The sequence below is a fragment of the Embiotoca jacksoni genome, unplaced genomic scaffold (genome assembly GCF_022577435.1).
Source record: "Embiotoca jacksoni isolate LCO1_2020_lvr unplaced genomic scaffold, fEmbJac1.0.p SCAF_80, whole genome shotgun sequence".
NCBI classification, from domain to species: Eukaryota; Metazoa; Chordata; class Actinopteri; family Embiotocidae; genus Embiotoca; species Embiotoca jacksoni.
Window position 1 is genome coordinate 1112329 of NW_027185437.1, and position 11958 is coordinate 1124286.

An 11958-nucleotide genomic window follows, 5' to 3' on the forward strand; every position below is an offset into this window, starting at 1 on the left:
CTTGTTTACCTGTTGGTTTTTAACAGACCTGTAACACACTTGTTTATTTTTAACACACCTGTAAACACACCGGTTTATTTTAAATACACTTGTTTACCTGTTGTTGTTTTTTTACACACCTGTTTAACACACCTGTTTACCTGTTTATTTTAACACAACTGTTTGTTTTTAACATACCTGTTTACCTGTTTATTTTTAACACTTGTTTATTTTTTAACACACTTGTTTACCTGTTTATTTGAACACACCTTGTTTGTTTTTAACATACCTGTTTGTTTGGTGTCAGAAAACCCTTCTGATATTCAGTCCCACAAATTCAATTCCAGACTCAGCCATTATGCAAAATAATTATTTTACTACAATACAATCTGTTACAAGGAAACAATAAATACATGTGCAATAATTTATTATTAAACAGCTCACATGAAAAGTAAATCAGAGTTCTGGGTCAGAACCAGGAGAGATGAAGTAACCTTCCTTTAAAGTGTCACAACTATGAGACAACAGGAGCTCCGGATGTCTTGGTCACACTCTGCAGATGAAGTCTTCCTCACCTGTCGACAAAACCAAACGTTACTACACCGAATCAAACCAACTGCGGCTGTTGCCCTGCAGCCTTTGAGCAACGAGCCGCTGAACATCCAGCTGTTCCAGCTGCTCAGTGATCAGCGTGCTCCGAGGAAGCAGCTACCATTCACTTCATCTGCTGTTTTTGAATAAATATCCAACATGTTTGTTGCATTTATGGAAACAAACCCGTCTTTAATAAAAAACAGAAAACCATGAAAAAGTAATATTAATAGATTTGGTACATTTTGTGTGTAATCTCCTTATTTTCTGTTATTAAATCAGAAGAATTATTTCAGTTTGTGCTGCATCATGTTTAAACTGCACGTTTATAACAGTTATAACATTACCAAGTTAATGTACAATAACTCCGTGATAATCTAATTCTGTTAAATTACATTTAGAGGTTTCTGTTCTGCATCATATTCCTAAAACAGAAAGGGATGAATTTAATAACACCTGTGGGTGTCAACAAAATGTCATTCATGAAATATGATCTCTTATTTTAAAGTAAATTAAAAGTAAACCAGCTTCATATGAAAAAAGGAAATAAAAAAATCAGACGTTATTTAAAAAAACGGTTTTCTTTTTCCCACCTTCAACATCCCAGCCCGCTGAAGGAACCGATCCTCTCCAACCGGACTCCGAAGCAGCTCCTCAGCCCGCCCTTCTTGTACCGGCTCCACGAGCGCTTCGACGTCCTCACAAGGTCTTTGAGGAGCCGCGTGAGCGCATTTTCTTTGGCTGCCAGCGCAGAGTTTGATGGGTTGGAGGAGTCGAAGAAATTCAGTTCTGGAACTCCGAACACCGATTTATCTGAGTTCACATGTTTCCCCTCTGCCTCCTCCTTCGAGGAGGAAAGGGGCGCCGTGTGGATCTCCTCCTCTAAAAGCTGCTTGAAGCTCTGAGGGGAAAAATGACAGAAACTTTAAACACTGAAGCATTTTAAAGGTATGAAACTATAGATTATACAGAATTTCATTTTAAAGGTGTGGAATTTTAGATTATACAGAATATACATTTAAAGATGTGAAACTACCTGTAATATTAAACAGGAAACATGTAACTGTTCTGAGGATTTATAGACTACAGCTGTCAATATAAAAACTGGGTCTGTCTCACTTTAAATGAGCTTTGTGTCTTAATATTAATATATAATGTTAATATTAAAGTGTAATATTGATATTGGTATCTAAAATTAATGTATACTATTCATATCGTGTCTTTATATTAATATATAATGTTAATATTATTGTGCAATATTAAGATATACAATTTATCCATCCATCCATCCATTATCTATACCCGCTTTATCCTGAACAGGGTCACGGGAGGAGGGTGGGGGCTGGAGCCTATCCCAGCTCACTTAGGGCAAAAGCAGGGTACACCCTGGACAGATCGCCAGTCCATCCAATTATTATACAATTTATATTAATGTACAATATCAATATTGTATATGAATATATAAAATTAATATCCTTCCACTCACACAGCGGTTAAAGGACGAGTGGACTCACCTGCAGGTCAGACACTGGGTTTCCTCCAGCCACATGGATCAGAACCAGCAGAGATAAACAGCTCACTGAAATATTTGGGTTCATTTTCTACTCTCCTTTCTTTTCTCTCTTTTCTGTGACGGTTAGTTGGCGCGCTCTGTCGGTGCCCGCTCCTCTGGCTCGCGCTCTTCTGTCTCCGGCGGTGAACAGGTACCGCCTTTATACGACCTGATTCCGTCACGAGGCCTGGGAAAGTTAACGAGGTGTGACTAATGCTCCTCCAAGTGGGAGTCGAGCCGAACCTGAGCGGAGGTGTTCAGACATGACTGATGACTCAGGAAACTTTACATCCTCCTGAAGCAGGAACCAAACTTCATCCTGTCCAGGTGCGGTATCGGATTTGTCTGATATAAAATACTGTAGATACATGGAGAGGAATCAGTGATGAGCTGACAGTTAACTGACTGACTATATAAGTGAATGATTGTAATAATGACATCATAATTATCCATAAATGATGACACTCTTCACTCTCTAAAGGTTCGTGATGAACTCTGATGTTGAAGTACTTTAGTGAACTGTGATGCTCAGTTTGTCTCCGTAGAAATGTGTCCCTCCTCTTTACTGTCTGAAACTGGGCTCTGGTTGGGCAGATGAAGTTATCATGGGACAAACATTTGTTTATTATTTACCAGTCACATTCAGTTGTAAATTATTATTAAGCTTCATGTTGAGAAGTTTTGTAAATTGAAATTTAAAGTAGTTTTTGTTTTACTGATTCTGGTCTGCAGTCAGATCTTTAAGATAAATCAAACAATCTCTGTTTATTAAATATTGTTTACACTCTGAAAAAAAAATCAATGATTCATAAACATGCTCTTTGAAGCACATATGATGACAGCTGGACACTAATTTACATGAAAAGTTAACAAACCTGGAAGGATCCTCTCGTAACTGAATAAATTCTTCTGTAATGTCAGAAATCAGCATCAATAGAAGAAAACAAGAAGGAGCATAAATGTTCATAAATTCACTGTTTGGTTTTTATAATTACCTCCCAAAAAGACCCCCTCCCTGATTTCTCCACTTTTATTTGGAGTATGATTCTGAATCCAGACCTCCATGGATAATGATTTTGATTTCCATTGATCATTCTTATGTTATTTTGTTCTCAACACATTCCACTATGTAATGAATCAAGATTTTCAACTGGAATATTTCATTCATTGAGATCTAGGATGTGTTGTTTAGGTGTTCCCATATTTTTTGGAGCAGTGTATAATAAATAATCTATAATATCATGTTATGACAACTACAGTTTGGTTATTGGTCATCCATTATTAAATTCCTCAGTTTTTCAGAGTGATGCTTCATTTTTCTCTGTCGATTACGTCACTGATACTCTGAAGGGTTCATGCACCTGCAGAGTCCAGAGGTGGGAAATCAAGATTCATTTAAAGTGTGTGTGTGTGTGTGTGTGTGTGTGTGTTCTCATTTTCTTTATAGGAATGAAATGTTTCAGTAAGTTTCCAGAAAATTAGTGGAGTGAAAGTGTCCTCTGAAGTGCTGAAAACCCGGCGGTGTGTGTGCTCCGGTCCTGTTGTTGCCTCCAGACAGCTACGAGGGTAAATGATGAGCGATTATCTGTGGACCCGTGAAGCTGAGCACAGCGTGAGGAGGTGGATGAAGCTAATTGACATCTTACCTGCTCCTCAGCTGGAGGACTCTTCAGAGCAGCAGTGAACATTTCTCGTGTTTTTATAGGAAACAATTGAAACTCTCCTGGTTTGATCTGTTGGTACTTTAACATTCAGATCCTTTATTAACACACACACACACACACACACACACACACACACACACACACACACACACACATACACAAACACGCACATACACGCACATACACACACACACACACACACACACACACACACACACATATACACACACTGTGGCCTCTGGATCAGGTGACTGGTGGTTGTGTTCAGGTCCTCAGTGCTGGAGGACTTCATGATATCAGAGATGATGATACTTCCTGTTTAGCAGCTTGGTGTCATTTATAACTTGATTCTCCTCCATGTCTGAGCCTGTTTCTTTGTTTTTCACTCCCAGCTGACAATATTTCATCACCTGACAATATAATGCTTGTCCTCTGTGGTCTACTTCAACAGGACTGAACATTGCAGTGTGTTGGATTTCCTTCTGAACCAGCTGGTTAGATGAGCTGACATTTAAACCTGTTAACTATCACCAGAGGAATGATATGCTCTCCACCTTCACACTCGTTCCCCTCCATTAAAGACCTTAATTAGACTATGTCATCATCTAAACGATGCAGTACGCTGAGCTGACATCAGAGACAAGAGGAACTCCCTCTGAAATAACAGCTGGTTTCATAGAATTGAACTAGAAATCACTGAATATAAAGAATGTGGAGGCTGAAAATGACTAAATGTAGTTTTATCTTCCACCACAGCAGCAAAAAGAGAAAACAGCTTTTAGTGGCAGCGTGACTCTGAGGATGGACGTGACCTTCCGTCTTCCGGACTTTATATATATATATATATGTGACTGAAATATGTCTACTAATGTTTGAAGATTAGTGGTGACTCGTCCTCCAGGAGCAGGTTGACATCTCTGGTGGGTGAAGAGTGAAAACGTCTCACAGACTGTCTTGTTGTCCACAGGATGAACTAGAATCATGTTACTTTTCATCTGCCACCATTTGTTCAACATACAGAAGTGAAGAGTTTCCCATCAGCCTCGGCTCCATGTTGTTTAGTAATGAGTAGAAAATCAGTTCAAACCTTGAACTGACTGCTCTCAGCTCAGTGATGCTTTCAGTTCAATAACAGACTCTGAGATAAAATACTTCACAATAAAATGTATATTATCATCAACTATGAACTTCTGAGTATTTGAGTTGGTCTTCATTTCCCCTCCATATATACAGTATATATATATATATATATATATATAGAGAGAGAGAGTAGTTGAGGAGGGAATAATTAAACATACCAGCAGATAACAGCAGATATATTGTTGAGAGAAATAGAATTGTATTAACAGGTTGCAACGACCGCCCACCTAAACCTGCAGTTTAATGAAACCAACAGATCTGACCTCTGACCTCCTGAACCTTCCAATCTCTGACCTCCTGAACCTGATCTGACCTCTGACCTCCTGAACCTGATCTGACCTCTGACCTCCTGAACCAGATCTGAGCTCTGACCTTTTATTTCTACCAGAGTTACAGATTTATAAAAACAACCTTCACTTCACAAATCGTAAAGAGAACACGTAAACATGTTGTTTCATTTGATCTGATCTGTAGTTTTTTACCGTGGCAGTGACGCGGTTGCCCCAACAACGGCCACAGGTAACTGAATCATGTAAATCAAGTATAATTGATATTAACTGGTGTGTTCACCAGAGACCTAGACGACGAAGCAGGTTCGATATATCCAGGATATATTTCTGTCATCTGGTTTAACTAAACCTGGCAAACGAGATCACGCTAAACTGGTTATCAACTAACCATATCAACCTGAGTTAACCCAGAGTTTCTCAATCCAGCAATTAGCACATTGACTTGAAGGGGGCGGAGTTTACTGCATCTGACAAGTGTACTGACAGCAGAGTGACATATTAAATAAATATCAGATATGAAGAAATATGAAGAAGTTAAAGCCTGAATCCATCTGACAGCAGCACAGCTGAGCTGCTGAATGATAGAATGAAAGCTTGCAGAAAAATCAATATTTAATGTGTCAGTTAAAAGGCTTCTACTATCACTGCCCATCATCAGATGACATCTGACTAAGTGTGTTTGTGTAAAACAATCAAAAACTAATAAGAGAAGAGTACAACACAAACACAGGTGGTATGTTAACATTTCCCAATGAAGTACTACTAGTGCAAATGTACGCAGTAAAAACAATGTGATGTAAGACCACATGTTAAACTGAAACTTAATGTAACGCTCTGTTAAATGTGTTTCCAGATGTACAGAAACAGATCATAGATTTGAATATGATTTATTTTCTCTCAGCTGTCAAATAAGAAATAGTTTAAATATAAAAACATATACTGACTGACATATCATAGTGGTACAACAAGTTCAAGGCTTTCATTACGATACTGAACAACAAAACTTAACAGAGAGGATGAAGTGTGACACCTTGAACGTGTTTCTGGTATGATCAAATACTGTATGTATTGATCAGCTGTCGTGTCAGGAACAGGAAGGAGATGCTGTTTCAGCCTCTAACATGCTGACAGATCCTCTTCTCTCTGCTGCGTGTTCAGTTTGGTGACCACAGTGATACCAAACAGTGACCGCTGGTCTCCAGTTAAACAGACTCAATGACTGATTACAACACTGAACACGTGTGAGAATAATTACAGACAACAGTTTGAAATATTTCTAGAACGTAATTATTTTTAATCTTTTCACGAGGTACCAACAAACCTGTTGAGGACATTTTAGAATAATCTTTGTATTCTGTGACATACCAAAGACATACAGGTACACGTGTACCTGTTATACATATGATTTAATCTCTAGAAATGTGTAATGTACTAATTATGCAAGTGCATACCATATTATTTATTGTATCATATATTTCACTGATGTACAGTCATATGATATGTTCACTGATTTTATATATAAGGAATTGACAGATATCTATGTTTTAGTTATAGATGTGCCCATGGTGTCCATATATATGTTGAATATGTTTACCTTAATTCAATGTAAAGTGTACATAATGTCTATCTCATGTCATGTGGTTTTTAATTATAGGTATGTATATCAGTCACAAATGTAAAATATTGTGGCAGGATGTGAATTATATAATAATATTAAACTTTGTGTATGTTCAGTAAACTCAGGACTCAGGGATGGTTCAACCAGTGTAGATAAAATGTAGATAATGAAACATCCATCAGGTCTGTTACAATTTAAACTTATTTTGAATGATCACAGGATGTCTCGACACGTTCAGACAACCGTCATATGACGACACAGTTCTTATTGGAATGATTTCTTCCAAAATGTATTTATTGGCTTCATAATATTAGACCCGGGTCAAAGCAGGAGTATCTGTATGACATATTTCTGTTTCATATAACTATAAAGAACACATCTGTAAGATATATTTTCTGACTCAGTGTCCGAAGCTGCGTGACGTCAGCAGGAATGTGTCCCCTGATAGATGGTACAGAGGGTCAGTCAGTCGAACTGATCTGAGACAGATGTCAACAATGTTCCAACACTTCCTCCCCTCAGTGATTGGCCAACCTCCAACACACTGCTGAGGAACCCTCGTCTGTCTGCCCTCTGTCTGTGTTGGAGCATAACGTCATCCTGTCATATGTGTCACTCATTAGCTTGTAGTAAGTGAAGCTGAAGAGGAGTGAACGGTTTCATGGAGAACCTCTGGGATTCGTTCACGTGTCTCTGTTATTATTCGAACTTCTTCTATAGTGTAAGATGAATAAAACTTTATAAAATAATAACAGACAATTGTTGACTTCACACTTTCACAAATTTAGGGTTAAATATCAGTTTAGAGGAAATGTTTACCTCTAAACTGATATTTGAATTGATCATGTATTCTTTTAGCTCAACAAGACAACACATAACTGTTAGTGGTTGATCGTCCCATTAAGAATTAATATCATATTACATGAGGGATTTCAGTTCATCTGGCACAAACATTCACTTGGACTCAAGTATGAACTGATCAGATATTGAAGGTCAAAGGTCACATCAATACTTTTATGCCCTGAGCACCTCTCCTCTCTCTTTCTCTGTCTATGTATGTATATGTTTAATTTAATATTAATGTTCCATTAGCTGTCTCTTGTCTCTTCTGTAGTTTGTTCTTCTTCCTGTCTGTCCTCTCTGCACCTGTTTGTCCTCTCTGCACATGTTTTTCCTATCTGCACCTGTTTGTCCTTTCTGCACCTGTCTTTCCTCCTTGCACCTGTCTGTCCTCTCTGCACCCGTCTGTCCTCTCTGCACCTGTTTGTCCTCTCTGCACATGTTTTTCCTATCTGCACCTGTTTGTCCTTTCTGCACCTGTCTTTCCTCCTTGCACCTGTCTGTCCTCTCTGCACCCGTCTGTCCTCTCTGTACCTGTTTGTCCTTTCTGCACCTTTGTCCTCTCTCTGCACCTGTTTGTCCTTTCTGCACCCATCTGTCCTCCCTGCACCTGTCTGTCCTCTCTGCACCTCTGTCCTCTCTCTGCACCTGTCTGTCAATCTCTGCTCTCCCCACACTGCAGATGTTCTCCACCTCTGGTTCTGGTTCTGTTGGAGGGTTCTTCATTTTAAAAGGGAGTTTTTCCTTCCAGCTGTTAATAATAATAATAAACTTTATTTGTAGAGCACTTTTCACACAAGAAATACAGCTTCACAGCAAGAGAATTACATGCAGTGCTTCACATAAAAACAGGTATAAAGGAACAAATACAAATCTAGAAAATAAATTGAAAAAAACATAGAAAGCATAAGAAACCGAAAAAATGCATAAAAATGCATAAAAGTAGATGTGATGTGGGTCGTTCTCTAGGATTCAATTTATGATATGAAGTAGTGGAAACAGCAGTTGTAGCAGGTTTACGTCTTGTGCACTTTTCTAGAACTTTACTTCACATAGTCTGTAATATTATTATATTATCCAGTAATACACCAGAGATCAAATCTCCTGTTCTGATGTGGTCTCAGTAAATTCTTTAAGGTGGACTCATCAGTGTTCCTCCAAGTTTCTGATAAACCTCGGTTAGAAACTCACACGGGTACAACCCGTCCGTACATACTAAAGTTCCTTTTTCACTCACATATCAGTCTTTTTAAGTTTTATCAAAATATATAGTTAAAATATTCCAAAATACAGTCTTTATTCCAACAAACAAAAACAAACAAACAAACAAAAGGTGGCACCTACAGTGTCCACTTGCTTCCAAGTCGGGAGGGCATCTCAACCGACTGATCCGGGGAGACGCAGCCGGCAGGACATTGGGCAGAACCGCAGGTATCACAGAGTCTATTTCCTTCCTAGTCAGGAGGGCAACTCAACCAACTGGTGGCTCCGACTGGTAGTTCTGCTGCAGGAACAGCAGCAGGAGCAGGAGGAACGGGAACTGGAACTGAAACAGGAACAGGAACAGGACGGACGGGTGACGGACGGGTGACTGGCGGTCCTTGAGGTGAACAACTGGCACTCGCAGTAACTCGCAATCCAGAAGTCTCTAGTTGTCATGGTAGTCCGGGGAGGTGATCATGGAAATGCAGCATACCTGCAGGTGGTGATCTGGGGTGAGGGGCGTGGCCACGGGAGGTGAGGAGAGGAGGACACAGAACAAGTAGACAGGGGAATGAGGGGACACAGGAGGAGAGGTGATCGGGGATAAAACAGAGGAAAACAGGAGTCCTGACAGAACTGATAGCTTCCTGATATCTAACAGCTAGTTTGGAGCGTCGCTGACAGAAGCTGAATCCCCAGTTTTCTTTCTTTGTTGCTGAGAACCTCCAATAAACCAGCAGCAGATGATCTCAGTGTTCTTGAAAGCTCATAGTTAACCAGAGAGTTAGAGATGTAACTCGGTCCGAGCCCATTAAGAGCTTCTTATGTGAGGAGGCGGAGCTTAAAGTCAGTCCTGTGTGTTACAGGTAAACCGTGCAGAGCAGCCAGAACTGGACTGATGTTCTCTCCTCTTGGTTCTGGTTAATAATCCAGCTGCAGAGTTTTGGATGAGCTGAAGTCTCTCTGTTTTTTTCTTTGGTCGGCCAGTAAAAAGTTCATCACAGTCGTCCAGTTGGCTAGAAATGAAGGCATCAATCAACTTTTCAGCATTATTCTGATTTATAAACGGCTGCACCTTGTTTATGTTTCCCTTGAAACTTAGATCTGAGTCTAAGATTACACCAAGGCTAGTTACCTCTGATCGTACCCATGGAGTTAGTTGCTCCAGATCTTTTTCTACGATTTCTCTTTTTGTTTTGGTGCTGGCGAGCAGGATTTCTGTTTCATCCTCCTTTAATTTTAGGAAAAGACATTCAGTGACGGAGCGCATAGCTGCATCATCGTTTGGTTCGGCGGCGATGTACAGTTGTGTATCATCTGCATAACTATGAAAACAGACTTTGTGTTCTGATGATGTTCCTCAGTGGCAGCATGTAGAGTAGCACAGTAGAGGACCGAGGCAGCTGCCCTGAGGAACCCCACAGCAGTCACGTTTCTCTGACTCTTGATCTCTAATGGAGACATAAAACTTCCTCTCTCTGATGTATGTTTTGAACCAGTTTAAGACTGTCGGACAGACCAACCAACTCCTCCAGACAATAGATCAGGACATCACGGTCCATCGTATCAAAGGCTGCACTCAGGTCCAACAGGATCAGAACTGAGGCTGTACTGTCATCAGAGTGCAGTCGAAGGTCGCTGATTATTTTACTAAGTGTTGTTTCAGTGCTGTGATGTGCTCTAAAGACTGAAACTCCTCCAGGATGTTCTTTTCTTTAAGAAAGGAGTTTATTTGGTAGGTAGGTAGGTGGGTATTTACTTTATTAATCCCTGAGGGGAATTTTTTTTTAAATTTGCACTGAAACTATATTTTTAAGTATCTTACTAATAAATGGAAGTTGGATATTTGGCCTATAGCTGGTCGATGCGTTGACATCCAGGTCGGGTTTCTATAGTAACGGTTTTACAACAGCTGCTTTGAAGGCATCCGGGAAAATGCTTGCTTGAAGGGATTTGTTTCTAATCTGGAGGACATGACTTGAAATGCTGTTGAATACCTGCTTAAAAAAACACTCTTGGTATCGGGTCAATACAGGAAGAACGACTGGATAGGACCCAATAGCAGACGTAGATGGTGAGAATAAAATACAATGTTTTATTAGTACCAGGAGTTGTAGATGGAGTCTGAGTGTATAATCCACAGTCTCTTCTGAGGTAACACTATGTGTGAGAGTTAAACAGTTAGAGCGTTTGCCAGCAGGGGTAGGCAGAGACAGGACTGAGTTCTTCTGCTCGGGGTGAGTCCGAAACACACTGGTGGAATAGCTGTGAGACAGATGTGGGGGAACCAGAGGTGGGACTCTGGAAGGAGCAGGCTAGTTGTCCGTGACGATCTCCGTGGATGAAGCAGGAAAACAGGCGAGAGTTGAAGACAAGACGAGGGGACAGCTCAGGAAGATTGCAGGTACGCTGATGGGTTGCTGAAGGCAGGCAGACAAAAACTGCAGTCAGAGCTAAATGAGCCAAATGGAGGATCAACATTTACAGTAGCTGTGGCAGCGTTATACCAGTTGAGTAGGAGTACTGAACCGACAATCCAGGACTGTAGGACCAGGGTTGATATAGTCCCAGGTGGTAATTAGCTGGATTATCATCAGCTGTGCAGGCTGATCAGGGGCACGGCCGAGGGAAGTGCCTGGAAACAGGAAGTAGAGAGACACAGACCAAAACACAAAGCACATGGCACACCCCAATAAACAGGGGAATGACAGCATACATGAGGAGAGGAGATCAGGAGAAACAAAGATCAAAACACACAGGGTCAGACAGGGATCCTGACAGTTACACCCAGTGACAGTCTTACAAAGCTCAGTTAATGTGATGGAGGTGAATTTTTCAATGGTTGCATCTGTGTTACAAGATTTTTGGAGTTCATCTGTGTTAACATCAGCAGCAACACTGGCTCTGATTGAAGTGCTTTGTCTCTGGAGAACAGTACTGGTTCTTCACATTTTTAATGCAGAGACCTGCAGGGGGGCGGGGCTAGTGTTGAGTAGCTGCTCAATAGTGGAGAACAATATTCTTGGGTTTCCATCATTCTCTGTAATAATCTTAGAACAGTAATCCTTTCTTGCCATAGGA

At 40.3% G+C, this 11958-nt stretch overlaps 1 protein-coding gene across 1 annotated transcript; it reads right to left on the reverse strand.

Annotated features, from left to right (window-relative positions):
• Nucleotides 1-344: 344 nt before the first annotated feature.
• Nucleotides 345-2181, reverse strand: nppal (natriuretic peptide A-like). The gene is made up of 3 exons (XM_069139257.1): nucleotides 2085-2181; nucleotides 1164-1471; nucleotides 345-554 (listed from the first exon to the last, which is right to left on the reverse strand). Exons 1-2 carry the CDS (start codon nucleotides 2166-2168, stop codon nucleotides 1166-1168), a joined length of 390 nt encoding a protein of 129 aa, XP_068995358.1. The 5' UTR covers nucleotides 2169-2181; the 3' UTR covers nucleotides 345-554; nucleotides 1164-1165.
• Nucleotides 2182-11958: the final 9777 nt, after the last annotated feature.

Coding starts and splice junctions, on each gene's coding strand:
- nppal (XM_069139257.1), bottom strand. CDS start 2,168: ATGAACCCAAATATTTCAGTGAGCTGTTTATCTCTGCTGGTTCTGATC. Junction 1,472..2,084: donor ACCCAGTGTCTGACCTGCAG/GTGAGTCCACTC, acceptor TTTTCCCCTCAG/AGCTTCAAGCAGCTTTTAGA.